The sequence below is a fragment of the Euprymna scolopes genome, chromosome 10, assembly GCF_053919585.1.
Source record: "Euprymna scolopes isolate OS-2025 chromosome 10, ASM5391958v1, whole genome shotgun sequence".
NCBI classification, from domain to species: Eukaryota; Metazoa; Mollusca; class Cephalopoda; order Sepiida; family Sepiolidae; genus Euprymna; species Euprymna scolopes.
In genome coordinates this window covers 26,090,602-26,109,009 of record NC_136491.1, presented here as the reverse complement: position 1 = coordinate 26,109,009, position 18,408 = coordinate 26,090,602, and the positions used below count along the sequence as shown (strand labels likewise).

The following is an 18,408-nucleotide window of genomic DNA, read 5'->3' as shown; positions in this document are numbered from 1 at the left end:
GTTTAACGTGTGCATATAAATAGCAATACACATGAAAAAATTGAAATTGATTAAAATATCTCAATAATGGCATGCATAGAAAGAGCTTGATGATCTAAGAAAGAATCTTTTAAAATCTGATGAAGCAATTAAATTTGTCATATAAGTGTAATTTTGTGCAAGAAATAAGAATATGGCACTAAAAATTTCCAGAAATTAGTAGTTTCCAAATAATCTGCAATAAATTCACATAAATATGCTGCAATACCTTAAAAATACCATATGTACATTAAAAGAAATAAAGTTAGAGAACTCAAGGTTGAATTGTAATGCATTTTATGCACAAGAAACTAAAATCTAATGCTAGAACTGTTTACAAATGAAAGTATTGCAACATTTTTTTGGTTTTATTGTAATCTAGCAGGACCTGTTTCTCGGCGTTGCACAAGGAGTTATAAAAGAAGTTTAATTTGAGTTTTAAGGCAATTTTTAGTTTCATATTAGGTATAAGAAAAGTTTGGCACTCTAGCAGAATTAGACCTGGATCCTCAGGATTTTGCGTAAATTATGGTTTGGACGCGACCGCCAGTCACCGGATTAAGCCTAGCAAAGTAACAGATGCAGACGAATATTCAAACAAAGATCCAACCCCTTTGCTATAGAAGTACTTAGATGCTGGAAAGCTTTCTACTGCCTCTGTAGGCATGGTCCTAAATAGTGACCTCTTACACTTAAGTGGCAACAGGCCTTATTTGAAGTGAATAAAAATGAAAACAAGAGCAACAAAAACAACCATATCAATTTCTGTTTTGCACTAGGGTAACAACCAGAGTTTTCCCAGAAAACTGTCCTGTTACTTTTTACTCATATCATGTTTAATGTTTGTGCAAAATTTCCAAAAATTCCAAGGCGTAGTTATTGAGAAAAGTGCGGACGGACAAACGGACATGGGTGAATTTACAGGTCCACCTTCCTTTTGGGGGGCGGGGGGCTAAAAAATATATGCTCTTACACATGTAATTAAGCACTGAGAATTCCTCCTATACTAAAAACATACTGTGTGTATATATATATATATATATATATATATTTTCAAAAATTTAATTTTCCACATACATATGTTTCAGTGTTTACAATTCATCAGGGTGGTTAAACCTAACAAGATGAAGCCCTATTACTAAGCTAATTCACATTAGTGCTGAAATGTACCGCATTTTTTTTATAGATTACATTTATTTTTGTTCACAATACTGTTTTGAACAAATTCAATTATTAATATGTTGCATACTAGTGTATATACAGACAGCACCAAATTGCTTATGCTATATACAGGTGTATATATCAACACCTGCATGTCTTTAAATGTATGTGTAATATATGTACAGTCATCATAGTGGTGCGTATAATGTGCATGTTAGTTATCAGTGCATGTGCAGGTGTGACGTATAAACGTATACATTAAACAGGTTCAATTAACAGGGTGAATACGCTTACGCGAAACAGTTTTTTTTTTTTTTAACATATTAGTCTTCCTCGGTTCACCAGCAATTTTTATTTGACTTAAAACTCTATAATAAGGATACTTCCAACTTCGTTGCAGACAAAGCAACACAAATTCTTGTTACTTTAAACATAGCTTTTATTTCCCTTCAACATCTGCACGTTGGGTCAAGTTGCAGAGCAAAGTTCTCTTCGCTATATATATATATATTATTCCTTAATTGGAATTCATTTTTTTTCTCTCTTCGCTAGTTTTTATATCTTAGTCCATAAACATCGTCTTGGCTTCCCAGACTTAGAACAAACGATGTTATTCTCAAACAACTACGATGGTAACTGAAAATCAACTATTTCTCGATTGGTTATTAACCTATATCATAAAATATTTTTCTGTCCCTCAGACTCCAACTGTGTCATCTTTTATGTTTTCAAATGAGGTCAAATTTTATTATTGTCACAACTTTATTATTGTTATCATTCAATTAGACCCGATTGTTATTGGTTCAAATTCGATTCTTGTAAAATTTTTCCAAACTATTATTTTCAAATACTCAAGCTTAAATGTACAAACTTGCATATTTCTATAGCTAACCTATTCATTAGCTAATCATAAGGCTCAAATCTGTTAAATATGTATGTGGTGTATGTATTATTCCTTAATTGGAATTCATTTTTTGAGATGAGCATTATATATATTAATTTATTTTTTATTTCGGACTACTAGTCTCATCTTTATTAGTTGTTGTTTTTCATCTTTTATTGGTTTGTTTTTTCACAACGTTTCGGCCAACTAATTCCTCTGGCCTTCGTCAGGTGGTAACCGCGACGGATAGGAACTTCGGATCTCCTAACTGCATTCTCAGCCATCACTGCCATCCGTAGTTGTTGTCGTCTCACCACATTTTGGCCAATTAACCTCTGGCATGCTTTGGGTGGGATTGAAAGCGCTATCTTCAGACAATGTTCATCTGGAACTGTAGAGATTCAACGTCTCTATCAACTGCGCCATGGGCCCCGAAGGGCGATCATGGTTGGATTCTTTGATCTTATAAATCCACTTTTATTTATTATCTGATCTTCCATAGTCGGGTCTGTACCGATTGGTATATATATTATTCCTTAATTGGAATTCATTTTTTGAGATGAGCATTATATATATTAATTTATTTTTATTTCAGTTAGGAGATTCGAAGTTCCTATCCGTCGCGGTTACCACCTGACGAAGGCCAGAGGAATTAGTTGGCCGAAACGTTGTGAATAAACAAATCAATAAAAGATGAAAAACAACAACTAATAAAGATGAGACTAGTAGTCCGAAATAAAAATAAATTAATATGTATGTGGTGGCTCAAATGACAGAGTAGTGACCTTGCATGCAAGTGACTTTGGTTTCAAATCTTGGGTTCGAATATATCTTACTGATGAGCTCAAGTAAAGACAAAACTAGAGTCTAGAACTTCTGGCCTGCAGCTTTTATGATTTTTGTGAGCTATGACTGACTGATTGGGGGGAATAATTTATATATTATTACTGCATGTATTCACATAAAATTTTATGAGGAGATATTTTATGTATCAGTTTTAAGTATTCAACAGTGCTCAATACATGAAGATCCAGTGTAGCTTGATTTCATATATTTTCATAACTTATATTAGCAGTTTGCTCGATGTTGCCTGATCATAAGATATGCTTAAATATGATATTTTAATTCATGCAGATTACATATGTGTTATGTTATAGAGACAATTCTCTATCGATTGTTATATTGAACCTAATATGTAGTAGTGAGATCAAAACTAAAAAATATGTATATATGACTTTGGTATCATCAGCTAAAATCGAAACGAAAACAACTCTCTATCCCCATTCCTTAGATTCTGAGCCATGCCCACATGTGTGTGTGTGTGTGTGTGTGTGTATGTATATATATATATATATATATGTATATATATATGTGTATGTGTATATATATATATATATATATAGGAAATTTATTACTGTGAGTCCAGAATGAGTTTACAAATTGTTTCAGCTAGAGGAAAATCCTCAAAGAGAGGAAAAATCCAACTAGCATCATCAGAATTCATAGATGGACTTAAAATAGAGTCCATCTATGAATTCTGATGATGCTAGTTGGATTTTTCCTCTCTTTGAGGATTTTCCTCTAGCTGAAACAATTTGTAAACTCATTCTGGACTCACAGTAATAAATTTCCTATATACTGCTCTGACTACACATTGAGCACTTTAGTCCGGTTTTTTCACCACTGGTAAATAAATATATATATATATATATATATATATATATATATATATATATAGACACACACACCTGTCATCCCATTTAAAAAAAAATAGAATCACCCAATCATCGAAGACCAGATTCCAGCATGGGTGGTCAGATGGTGCATAGTTTTATAATAATATATATATATATATATATATATATATATATATATATATATATATATATATATATATAAATTAGAAGAATACCCGTCTCAGGATGAGTAAAATTAATTCTCCAAACGGAGCATTTCTCTTTTCGAAGATTAAAATCAAGATATAATACTATTAAACCTTATATCAAGTATCCTTATATGATTACATGATGAAGCAATTATTTTTTATTTACTTATTTTTATAGATGTATTTTAGTAGTTTTTGTTTGTTTGTTTTTTTACCCAAGATGTCCATGGAGACATACAAAAATAAATGTCTCTGACTACTGCAGAAACTCTAATCTAGATTCGTGACTTCCTACCTCAGTGGTGGAAAGTGACCTGACAAAAACTCTAATACTAGCTCCAAACGAAATCTTTGACTGCAGACCAACTAACTTCTCGCTCTGATTTGATAAATATCTTGATTCTAGCTTATTTTGCTTTGTAGAACTTGTTTAATATTCATGTATAATTTTTTTCTGTTTTTTTTTTTTTTTTCTTTATTAGCATTGATAACCCATCAGCGGCTGAGATATGATAAATTAAGTGAAGATTACAAACTTTTGTTTGATGAATATAAACAATTAGAAGAGGAAATAGAAAAACTGAACAGCGAAAAAAACCATTATTCAAGCGAAAGCTTTCCACCTGTGAGTCTTTCTTTTTTTTTTTTTTTTTTTACAGCTTAAAAAATTGTATATCCTTAAATGTTTCAATGTTTTGTTCAAGGTTTAATTATACTTAAAACATATTTGGTGCTTATTTAGAATTTCTCCTATAAAAAAGATTTTAATAAAAATCTGCATGATATACCCATAACGGAAACAAAATATTATATGGTAAAAATCATGTGAATTGATCAAGTAGTTTTATTTTTAAATAAATCAAATTTTGTGGCCAAACTAAAATAGCAATGATATTGGAATATCATACGGAAAACAAGGGAAATAACTCCAAATAATTAAAACTTGCAAAATTTTAGTAAACCATTTTTAACATGGGAGCGTTTGAAAAACTCAAAGTTGCTTAAAAATATTTTTTTATGTAAAAATAAAACTACTTGGCCAATTTATGTGATTTTTTTAATACAATATTTTCTTTTTGTAACAGATAAATACATCGTAAAGATTTTTCTTTATTTTTATTTTTTAATTTTTTTTTTTCATAGGGGGGGGGGGGGTTATTCTGGACAAGGACCAGGTTTTTTCTTTTTCTTTACCAGAGGTTTTAAGATTTTTAAATTTGATACAATGATATTTATAAAGTTGAATTCTATTATTACACTAAAAACATACATTACATATACATGCATACATATGCACAATGTTCAAAATGAATTTGGTATTTAGTAGTGGTGGGACGATTAATCGGAATCGTTAATCGTAAGAATCGTGTATTTTGGGAGGTATCGGAATCGGAATCGCATCGTTAAAAAATACCTTAATTTTCCGATTCCTTCATTACGATTCTTTTAGTCTGATGTTGAAAAAAAGAAAAAAAATTCCTGATATTTCTAACCGCAAGAGAGAAATAAAAAGAAACCAAAGAAATTCATTATTAACAGGGCAATGCTTAGTGCCCCTCCCTTACAAGGTTCATTCATTCAGATCTATTGTAATCAAAACTACAAAAGAGTTAACTTGAAAAGAAGTATGCAGGGCTCTACATTGCGAGTAAAAATAAAAAAAACGCTTATCTTTTTGGCGATTGTTTTCTTTTACTGACAAATCTTCTAATACTGAATGAAAATGCTTTTTCAACTTATATTTTCTTAAAATAAAACGAGCAAAGTCAAATTATTTAAACAGTAAAAGGTTTAATAGAACAATATACTTTTTTTTTTTGTTTTTTTAAAAGAAGGGTTTTGAAAGAAATATCTCTAAAATGAAATTGATCCCGTTGTATTATTTCGCAAAGTTTTGACAGTAGTCGGCTTCTTTTGAAGTTTAAAAAAAATCGACCCCATACCTATCTCTTCCAAACCTAAAGTTATTAAATAACCCCTTCGTTAATTTAAGGGTAATTAATTCAATTCAGTCAAGTTTTTTTTTTTTTTAATTTCATTGAAATAAAATCCATTATTTTTTTTTTTCTCCAGAAAGATAAAACCCTGAATTTGATTATATTAAAAGCAGAATAATATAATCTTTTTTCTAGAATTTTAAATTGAAAATTAAGTGTTTTGCGCAGTTCTTTGCCGAACGAAAAAGAAATTAATATATATATTTTTAAAAGGTTTTGTAATCAGTTAATTTTTATGTCTAAATAATATTTACGATTAATTAAATAATTTCATTTTAAAAAGTATTTATAAATAGAATTTTACTAAGGACTTATAGTTGGGTTTGTATTACTGTACACATAGATTCGAAAAAGTTGTCAAAAACACATATATAACAAATAAATGTTATCAAAGGCAAGATAAGTTATTTTTCTACCTAACTGGATATATTTTTCGGGTTTTTATTCAATGTAACCTGTTTATTCAGCTCGAAAAGCATACAGTGTTTACCGATGTATTGGAAAATTCAAAATGGCGCCCGACACTCTCTTTAACACGGTAAGTTTGGGAAAAGATGTTATAAATAATAAACTATACAAAATACTGCTAGAAACTCGCTCAATATATGTTACCGTGACATATTTTGATATATATTCGGTGTTTTTTTTAATAGTATTTTGTCTAGTTTATTATTTATAACACCTTTTCCCGAACTTACCATGTTAAAGAGAGTGTCGGGCGCCATTTTGAATTTTCCAATACATCGGTAAACACTGCATGTTTTTCGAGCTGAATAAACATGTTACATTGAATAAAAACAAAAAAAATGTATCCAGTTTGGTAGAAAAGTAACTTATCTTGCCTTTGATAATATTTGTTTGTTATATATTTGTTTTTTGACAACTTTTTCGAATCTATGTGTACAGTAATACAAACCCGGTTATTTTGTATCTACGGTGCCATGTCACGTGGTATATTGTTTTTTTTTTTCATTACGCACGTTCATTTATAAATTATTAAATTAAATATTTATCTTTTTTATATTTAATTAGTATATATTTTCTTTCTCTTCCGCTATATTTTTTTTATTTAATTCATTAAATCTGTTAATTATGAGGACCAAAATAATGAATCGTGTGTATTTATTCTCTAATTTTCTTGTTTTTGTTCTGTTATATAAATTCTATTTTATTTGTTTTTTCTCTGAAGGATAAATTCTATTTTCTTTGAGTTTTTTTTTCTGTATTCCAATTAAGTAAAATTTTCTCTAGAATAAATTTTGCTAATTTTTCTGTTTAGTTTGCTATATAATAATTTTATTTAATCCAAAACACGACGGTGTAGACATAAAATATCTCTTCCAAAGTTAGGGAACATATTTGGGAACTACCGACCATAAGTATAAAACTACCTTGTATATTTCAAAACAATAAATTCCCTAGGAATCGGAATCGGAATCTTACTTGGTATCGGAATTGTTAATCAATATTTTCCTGGAATCGGAATCGTATAAAAATTAGGAATCGTCCCAACACTAGTATTTAGGGAGGGGGAGGATTATATCTTGGTCAATAATTGATTTATTCTTCAAATTCAAAAAATCTTTTGCTGAGTACAGCCCACTCAAAGGAGCACTCTGAATCTCCACTATGGCTTCCAAGCAGAACCTGGGCTTGGAGCACAATGCCTTCACATGTTTGAATACCTGTTTGATCTTGGCAGTTTGTCTTTGGTATTGTAAGTGGTATGGTTAATGTCTTAATTGCATCCCACTCTTAATAGTAGATGGAGGTGCAATCAGCTGTTTGGGAGGGCAGATGTTTGTGCTGGTGAAGTCATGGAAGTCCTGCTACCACACATATGGCCTTCTCACAGCTACTATTTCCACCCAACATTTGACAACAGTGGAAAACAACTAAATAAAACCATCTAAATTTGAGTTTGTATCCTTTTTCGAAGATGTGGAGTTGCATGATGTGGCCTTAAGTAGAAACACACTTAAAGACCATCAGAGTTTGAGAGAACTTAATCTTCATGAGGTTCGAAAGTTTATATGAACTGTAGGTGCTAGCGACCTGTTGTTCTTCATGTTGTGTAACTGGTTCTGAGAAAAACCAGAGCATTCCAAGCTTGACTGGTTGTTCGAGCTTGTTCAGAAATTTCTTTTGTGCAACTGTTCACTTAGGCCTCGACAATGAGTAATCGCTTTTAAGACTAATGTATGAATTAGGATTAATGAAGATCCTCATTCTGTGCTTCCTTAAAAGTCTCCACTCTGACACCGATCTCGCTTGCCAAAGTCTTTGCACATTTTTTTTTTTCCCCCTTTTTCAACTCTCTTAATTAATTTTGTCATGCGATCATAGTCATGACACCTGCTATGATCTGTTTTAACTATTGTGTAATTCCATATGAAATCGTACAGAAAATGTTGAAAATGTCTGCCATGCAGCTCAGATTTTAAAACTTTCCCCAGTTGTTGGTATCATAAAATCTTGAAAACTGAAGCTTGTAATTCTAAGCAGTTTTCTAAATTTTGCATTTTTAAAATTTCAGGTATGCCATGAAAGGTTGCAAAATTGCAGCGTTAAAAAATTACATTTTTGTGCATAAATTGAATTCTAGAGCGTTAAAAATTTCTATTGGCAAACATTTTTCCACAAGGAATTCAAAAATCCCAATTGAAACCTCTTAAAATCAACTGTTTTTTGAATTATTATAAATGTTTGCCTAAATTTGGGTGTGGAACTACCAAGCCTAAAAGATTTGAAAATCAAACTTTTCTTTTTTTCTGTGTTTTACACAATTTGATTTTTCTCGCAACCAAAAATAAAGTCTTGTTCTTTTTTCGTTGCCTCACAATTTAACTTGAAAAACAGACTTCGTAGTCTCGGAGGAGATGTCCTTTTCTTTTCCCTGCAACCTCTATCTCACAGAAGAGATGTTGCGAGCTTGTCTCTGATGTATCGTTATTTTCATGGAAAGTGTTCGACTGAGCTTCAGTCTATGGTCCCCCCTCACCTAACTTTCACAAGCAACACTCGCCTAGCTGAAAACACTATCAATAATTCCCCCCACTCTTTATCTGTGCCTAAACCTAAACGTAGATTCCATGAACAAAGCTTCCTTCTTAGAACTGCACGCCTGTGGAATTGTCTTCCATTTTCCTGCTTTCCAGCTGACTACAATATGGTTGTGTTCAAGTCTAACGTAAATAAGTTCTTGATGAGCCGTTCCATATAAGTTATCAAATGTACCGAATTTTCATTACTAATGATTACTATATTGTCCAATTTCTACTGTACACTCTTTAACCCTTATCCTTGAGTGGCCTCTGGGCCTTGATAATGTGATACCTGTGTAAAAAGAAAAAAAAAAGACTTTTTTTTTTTTTATATGATCTTGCTGTTAGTACTGGAGAATAAGTAAACCTAAAACCGAATTTATCAAAAATTAATTCTTCATTTTGCTATTAAGTTAATTTTATGCATTGGCAGAAAATTGCAATTTATTTATAAGCTACATCATAGCATGTTTTCAAAACCTCAAATTAACAGCTGTTCATAAATGAAGTTTTTCAAATGCACAAATCATTTCATCATAGATTATGTAACTTCTTCCAGTAGTTTTAGTAGGTGCCTATATAGCACACATAATGTTTTATAGGAACATAGCAACTATCAGCACATTCTGGCCAGTTGAATGATCCATGAAGGTTTATAAATTGGACATCTACATCACTTTGCTCCTCATCAACTTTATTCACCAAACTGATTCACTACAACAAATTGTACATGTAAGAAATGTAAGACGATAGTGCAATGTCACCAATATCGACTCGAGTTGTCTTTTTGAAGTCATGGATATCCACAAACGAGTCATCCTCAATCCACAGTTTATGTCCAATTTGTAATGCTGATTAGGAAATAAAATGATGATGACTTGTATCTGGTACCCTTTTACTTTTTTTAGACCTGTTCTCTATCTACTTTCTTATCTTGACCATATTTTTTTTTGTCAATACCAAAGAAGATAGTTGATTTCATTTCTACTTGCCATACAACGTCTGCAAACTTTGTTTTATAGCATGACATTTCATCACACCACCAATTCCGTCACAGTGATTTTACATGACTAGCTGCCAAAAACATCCACTCTTAGAAAAGTCCTCTTTATGGGAATATAAATTAAGGAGGTTATGGAAAATTTTGTACTGCTTATCTCAACAATCAGAAACATTAACATCATCTTTAACAATGTTTAAGTGCATCTGATACAAGTATGCCACCAGTAGCGTCAGAATTTTGCATACAAAACTGGTGTTGAGTGTGTTATAATCTAAAATGAAGCAGAGTGAATAATGTTGGTTTCCATCAGCATCTTTGTAGTAGATGGTTAGCGGATGCTTTGTAGTAGATGGTTAGCGGATGCTTTGTAGTAGATGGTTAGCAGATGCTTTGTAGTAGATGGTTAGCGGATGCTTTGTAGTAGATGGTTAGCGGATGCTTTGTAGTAGATGGTTGGCGGATGCTTTGTAGTAGATGGTTGGCGGATGCTTTGTAGTAGATGGTTGGCGGATGCTTTGTAGTAGATGGTTGGCGGATGCTTTGTAGTAGATGGTTGGCGGATGCTTTGTAGTAGATGGTTGGCGGATGCTTTGTAGTAGATGGTTAGCGGATGCTTTGTAGTAGATGGCTGGCGGATGCTTTGTAGTAGATGGTTGGCGGATGCTTTGTAGTAGATGGCTAGCGGATGCTTTGTATCTCATCCTATATCAGATACTTATAGTTCTCTGCAAAGTCCCCTAGCACCAAAACCTCGTTCACACTGAGAGATTCCTTCATCAAGTTCACTTATCTAGCTTGGCCTTTCATCAGGTACAAGTGTCAAGTAAGGTTGTTTATGTTTCTTGTATTCTTTGAATGTTATAAGTGTAGCTAGTGCTGTAAAGTTCTGTTGTTTGCCACTGATAATGATGATGGAGTCCATATCAAGGTGATTGAGCGTCTCATTCAGAAACTTTTTCAAAGTAATACCTCCTGAACATAAATTCTAGCAATGCATTATGCACACTATATTATCTGGGTCACATACAATTCTCTTGATTAGATCTGTATATGTATATTCCCAGTCAATTGCATCAACAATGCTGCATTTTGATGAGTGCTACCTATGTAAACAGAATGGTGACACCGAAACAATATTCCCTTGTTATTACTATTTTAGTGAGTCAAAATTTGAATTGATGTTTTATTTATTAATTCAGAAGAGACAGAGACTCAAATAGAAATTAATCAGCTGTTTTATTTACAGATTCAAAAGAGAGATAACGAGAGAAGTGGGTACATGTGTGTGAAAGAATTCTGGTCAATTTATATTCACCAGGTTTAATTAACCGAATCCTTATTGTGTTTATATAAATGTGCTAAAAAGAATGGAACTGTATATTTATTTGGTATATATAATGTGCAGACTTTATCTGCAAAATTACTGTCTATCATAAATAACAGTAATTTCATTTCTTTTTTATCATTCATCAACTTTGAGTTAGTTAATCTTTATGAATTTCCAAATCTATCTGGCGAATATACTTGGTGAACCAAGTGCAAGAGAAATACAAACAATTGCACTTGAAGGAATGATTAGAATCTTAAGATCTCTCAGTTGGAGTGACTGAAATAGTGGGTAAATGTCTGTTATCTGGTAGAATGCCCCATCCTCGGCAAAAACAAAATAAAAAAATTAGAACAAAAGGAAAATTTTTATTTATTACGAACTATTATCCTTATCTTTTTTTTTTTTTAGTTGTTGTTTCAGGATGTTTCGGCCAACTATTCCTCTGGCCTTCGTTAGGTGGTAACCACGACTGGATAGGAACTCCGAATCTCCTAATGGAAGTTCCTATCCTGTCGCGGTTACCACCTGATGAAGCTCAGAGGAATAGTTGGCCAAAACGTCGTGAAACTATTCATCTCAATAATGAATTCCAATTAAATAATATATTAATAGAAAAAGGGCTCAAAACATGCTCCAGATCTGCTTTGGCTGTTGACAGCCAGGTTTTAAGCTGCCCATTTCTTCATTTTTTCCAGCTGGAGGGTTTATTCGGAGCCTATCTGTATTAACAACATAAAAAAATAGAATATTGAATAACCCATTGATCATTATACTATCATGTAAAATAGCACCATTGTTGGGCACCAAAGAGATTATATTTTGTTAGATCACAAATCATACACGAATCTGCGGTAATGATGAAGCTGACATAGGTATCAAAAAAGAGCCCTGCAGAACAAATTTGAAGTTTCATACATAGAGATTAAGGTCTGCTCATATATATCCACAAGGAATGACAATTCAGATAAAGCAGTAACATAACCAATAAATTGTTAGCAATACAGCCCGATCTGAGAGGATGGAAACAAACTTCATAAACATAGAAGGTCATCTTCTTTCGACTTTGAATTGGCTGCACAAAAGCCTCCTATTCATTTTTGCTTGAGCAAAAGGAGTCGTTATGGTGTGCAACTTGTCATGTCCCATACATGGTGAAACATTTTATGTTAGAATGTGTTCATTATGATCCGATGTAACAAAAATGCTACAATGCTGAGAGTATGAAGGAATTATTTAATGATATCAGAGTGGAAATCATAATGTCCTTTTTGAAGGCAGTAGATTTATACTCCAAATCTTAAAATATCTATAAATCTAATTAACCAAACTGCTCTATGGATTAAATAGAATTAATCAATTGCAGACTGTTTATTCATAAAATATACACATACAAAAGAAATTGATCTGCAAATGATCAATATACACAAGATACAATCTGTTGTTTTTAAATCTTATGAATCTCAGGTATAAAATCCTTTTACTAAAATGGAGTGAGCATTAAATAATTCAGAAAATTTTATACAAAACAAAACTAATAGTTTTAGTTTTTGAAATCGAGAGATAATAAAATGTCCTCCACACTTTGAAACTATTAATTACTTTGTAAGTTACAATTAAATCGGTCCTGGATATGACCTTAAACTATATCCGATGGTGAGGCCCCAACTGACGGGCTTTGGGGAGTGTGGAGCCTTTAATTGCCATTACTCCCAGGCCCACTCTGATCCGGAGTGGTAATACCTGTTAGGGTTCCAACTATGGGTTAAATAGAAACTGACTTGAAAAAAATATGTATATTCTATCAAAACATTTTTCTTCAAAATCACTGGATTCAGCATTAAATAACCTGAAATATTAATAAAATAACCGTAAAACAAAAACAATCAGCCATCGATTAAATTTCCTTCTTCCCTCTGGTAAAGTAAATAACACTTCTAATCTCTGCTTGTAACTAATTTTTTTATTCTTTTTATTGTATTATCCCTCTTTGCATGTTTTACAATCTCAATATTATATTTCAATTTTGATGTCTAGACACTGAGATTGAAGCATTAGGGTACTATTTTTTGTGAGCTTTTTTTGTGAGCTTTTTTTATATCTTCAAAATGTTCGGTTCTCTTAATATAATATTTTGGTATGTGTGCAGATTTTGAACTGGACATAGCTAAGTATCCACTCAACTTTGCCTGGAACATGACGTCAACTGCAAGATTGTGTCAAGCCAATGATCAAATCTTAACAGTGCTATGAAACAAGAAAAAATAGTACAATAAATGGAAATCATAGCAATAAAAAAAGAAAGAAAGAAAACAACAACCTACCGAAATTTTGGTTTATTATCCATTTAATGTTTCATGGCAAACATTTTTTATGCAGCATAAGAGCATTTACTATAACCATTTTTTTTTTTTTTTTTTTTTTTTATACATTTTTGATGGATAATATTTAGGAAACAAAACATTTTATTTTTTCTTCTTCAAAACCAATCATGTATTTTTTTGGTCTTTCAAAGTTTTTTAAAATGGTTCAAAGAAGCACTTTTTTATTTATTTTTTTTTTTTCAAAAAAAAAAATTACAAGAAAAGGTTTTAAAAAGGTTCATTTGTGAAAACTTTTTATTTTATTGTCAAAGTGAATTTTAACAAAAGGTTTGTGCACCTACAGCCACATCCACCACTTACGGAGTCTCTCTTTGCAATGATGTATTTAACGCTACACATGTAATGCAATTTTTTTTTTTTTTGGATCAGATTAATTTCTTATTTTGACAAAAAACAACTTTTTCTGATGTCTGAAATTGAAAAACTGATAGAGCTGTTATAATCATCTACTTTCTTTTTTCTTTTTTTACTCTACTAAATTCAAATATTTATCTAAAAGTTATCTGCTCTTTCATTGCTGTGCATTATGATTGGCTAATCAGCATCTTACGTTAGGCAAACCCGAGTGGTTGATATTATGTTCTGTGCAAAACCAAGTGGAAGCTTAAATAAGTTTGGTTCAAAATCTACACAAGTACCAATATTTCTAACCATCCAATCAATCATTTGGTCCAGTACACAAAGTCTGATTGGTATCTCCCGAATCACAGTTTTCATTTACTTTTTAACTTGTGCTTTGATTTTCAACTTTCATATTTTTTGATTCAATATTTAGTACTTTGCATTTTTCTATGTTAAATATGAATTAACATTATAAACAACGAAAACGAAGCTTCAGCTGATAATTGTAGAAAATTGGTCATTTTTCAGTATAGACAATAAAATGAAAACGTGATAAAAAAAACAAATATATAACAAATAAATGTTACCAAAGGCAAAATAAATGACTTTTCTATCGATCTGGATAAGTTTTTTTGTTTTAATTTATTTTAAATCATTTAGTTACATTGAAACACAAGTGGTGTCAAGTCTTAAATTAGAACAAAAAAAAAATGGCTGACATTAGTCATTTGGGGAGTTTTAATAATAGCTCAAAACCCAATAATTATCACTGTGACATTTATGTTATTTAACCTTTTTTTTCATGTAGTGTCTATACGGCAAAATATTCAGAAAATCTAATTATTTTTTTAAATTGTTTATAAAAAAATCATTCCATAAATAATAGAACCGGTTTAAATACTTAAAAAAGATTTCAAAAGAAATGACATTTTCAAAGGAAAAATTTTTAATAAAACCTAATCCATTAAGTTACATAGTATAATTTTAACAATTAAAATTTTTTTCATTTTTATCAGGGATTGGATGTCGTAAAATTGCGTAATGCTACGATCAATTTACGTATGGAGATAGGCAGTATGGCTACTGAATTGGATGCGCATAACAATGGCTTAAGTAAGTACCTTGAATTTTTTTTTTATTCAAATGCACTAAAGTGACTTAGATCGTATTCAAAACTATTTTAATTGAATATGTTTTAAGTATTGATAATTTTGAAGTTTTCAAATGATTATGAAAATATATAGATTGTTCATGTTATTTAAAATGTCCATATTTTTTGTAAATGATGTAACCTTATGATTGATGCAGTTTTACTGCACCATGTGAACAATATGATTCAGGTGTAATATGCGGCCCTGTCGGTGGGGCATTAGAATACACCGACTGCCCCCCTGCAGAGGGTAAAAGTCCCTCAATGGGGGTCCTGGATATGACCTTAAACTATATCCAGTGGTGACGCCCCAGCTTGCGGGCTTTGGGGAGTGTGGAGCCATCCTTTAATTACCATTGCTCCCAGGTCCACTCTGACCCGGAGTGGTAGTACCTGTTAGGGTTCCAACTATGGGTTAAATAGAAACCGACTTGAAAACAACAAATATATTCTATTAAAAAAATTTTTCTTCAAAATCTTTGGATTCGGCATTAAATAACCCGAAAAGGGTTGATATGCCGTAAAACAAAAACAACCAACCAACCAACCAACCAACCAACCAAATCAGGTGTAATATGACTTCCGTGTTGTGTTTTGGACAAAAAAAAAAAAATTCTTATGTATAAGTTGCAGTTCTGGAAAAGTGTTTGAAATCTCAACATTGTGCATATCTTTCATGAAAATACTGATTTTTATTTTTATTACAATATGAGAGAAAGTAAATGAACATTGTTCTAATTTCAGTTTTAAAAACTAAATTTTATATTTTTGTGTGGAAAAGAGATTACTAGACATACCTTGTCATATGTAATCATAACTTTCTCTTGGATATAAATTTAGTTGTCTGATATTTTAAAACCGTTTCTAAATTTTTGAGATGAAGATTGATTATTCATATTATTTGGATTATTTGGACTACTGTTCTCATCTTGATTGCTATTTTCACAACGTTTCAGTCAATCTAACCAACCTTTTACACGTCTATCATCAGACTTGTGAAATTTTAGAAGGAAGCCTTTATTTAATCCATAACTCTTTATCTGTACCTAAACCTAAACATAGATTCCATGATCAAAGCTTCTTTCTTAGAACTGCACGCCTGTGGAATTGTCTTCCGTTTTCCTGCTTTCCAGCTTTCTATAATATGGTTGTCTTCAAGTCCAACGTGAACAGATTTCTGATGAGCCGTTCCACTTAACAAATTTACCGAACTTCCATTACTATCGATTACTATATTGTCCTTTTGACTACTCTACACTCTTTAATCCTTATCCTTGAGTGGCCTATCGGCCTTGATAAGTGGTGACGTTTATGTAAAAAAAAACCCAAAAAAAACATACTTTTATTCTGTCAGCCATGACTGAGTAAAAATCCTAAGTCATTCACAATTGTATTTTGAGTGTCGGCTGCACTAAGGATTGAACCTTCAACCTCCAGAAGACTGTAACTTACAGCTTAATTTTACTAAGTATTTTATCCACTTCTCTAAAGCTCCTTGCGGTTCTGTTTGCAATTCCATGCAGATTTCTGAATTTGACAAGATATATCTGAAGAAAGTCGGAGGTTGCATCAACCAAAATATTGTAAAAATAACACTTAAGATGAAACTAGTAGTTTAAATAATATGCAAAGTTTTTAAAATTTATCAGAATTATATGGTGCACTTCAATTTCAAGATCTCTTTATGAAGTCTCAGTTGTGTCTAGAATTCTATGCTTGTAAACTTTTTCAGATGGATGAGAATATCTTCAAAGAAAAATATTTGATTTTTCAATGAAGATGAAATGTCTTCTTCGACCAAAAATTTGTTTTTTGCCTATACACGTTTACACATGGTCAACCAGATAAAATTGACAGATAACAACCACTACTTCTTCAGCTATTACAGTGGGAACACACCTATTTTGTTCCTCTTTTGGAGTATTATAAACATTTTATGTTGTTTAAATGAGTCAGCAGCAAATTTAAAATCCTGGGTACTTGTACTGCTTAATCAAGATATATAAAAAAAAAAATGAAAATATCGAAAAAAATGAAAAAAAGGTTATATTGTACATATCCGTTTTGAACTGAAGATCTCTGAAAAAATTACACCTAATTTGATTGAGTATTTTTTTTTTTTTTTTTACAGCGGAAAAACACGTTTTTATGAGAGCACATTGAAGTCAGCCATCTTTGAGGTATTTGAACATGCCGTGAGGGGAGATAACTCAATTTAAAGCACCGACACTCTCTCCCCATCTTTAATTCTAGATTTTCTTCCTAAAAATCGAACCCTTTGCTCGGTATCACAACAAATTGTTTTTTGTTTTTTGTTTTTTTCGTTGTAAAAAAACCAAAAAAATCTACTGGATAAAATGAAGTGAAATTTATTTTTTTTTCCGGAGAACTTCGTTCCATAACGGATATGTACAATATAACCTTTTTTCGATATTTTCATTTTGTAATGTCTTGATTAAACTGTACAAGTACCAAATCCTGTAACTGTAAATCACACTAGAAAAAGTGATTTTTGTATCCTATTCTGTTCTCAAGAAGTTTTTTCATGTGATAGATTCTCATAAAAATTTTATAATCGCATCACTCTTGTGATAACAAATTTTCATCAAATGCTTGGGGGTGGGGGATGCGTACATTTTCAAGAAGGTATGTGCAAGAGAACTTGAATTTGACTTGGTGAAATCACAGTATACAAAATGATCATTTGCTACTTGGGATTATTTGGACTACTCTTCTCAACATTTCAGCTGATGTAACCTCCAACCTTCTTCGGGTGTATAAATAATTCGCAATTGTATACTAAATATCACTTGCACTGAGGATTGGACTTTCAAAATACAATTGCGAAGCATGTTACCCTCGTGAATTAAATAAAGAGTTCCATTTGAAATTCCATGCAGATTCCAGTGTTCGACAAGATACGCTTCAAGATTGTCGAAGATTACATAAGCTGAGATGTTAAGATAACGCTCAATAACAGTAGTCTGGATAATCCAAATTATCAATTCTCATCTCCAAAAATCAGAAACATAATATTTTGACACTTGTACTTCCTTTAAATCATACAACACAACATATCTTACATGCATTTATTTATGGTTGACTCAAATAGGCTATAATTTTTTTTTTCACATTAATCCTGAATACTAGTCCCAAGGTTCGTACAGACTTGAAAAGTTCTTGAATTTGAAAAGGCTTTATTTTTATTATTACC

The 18,408-nt window shown here is 31.6% G+C and overlaps 1 protein-coding gene across 2 annotated transcripts in view; it reads left to right on the top strand.

The window, feature by feature from the left end:
- The window catches only part of LOC145285876 (uncharacterized), a 221,672-nt gene that overhangs the window by 137,149 nt on the left and 66,115 nt on the right, over positions 1-18,408 (top strand). For both annotated transcript variants that reach the window (XM_080134324.1, XM_080134325.1), the window contains 2 exons: positions 4,430-4,572; positions 15,061-15,157. In XM_080134324.1, coding sequence (XP_079990450.1) covers positions 4,430-4,572; positions 15,061-15,157 — 240 coding nt within the window. The remainder of the gene's footprint in view (positions 1-4,429; positions 4,573-15,060; positions 15,158-18,408) is intronic.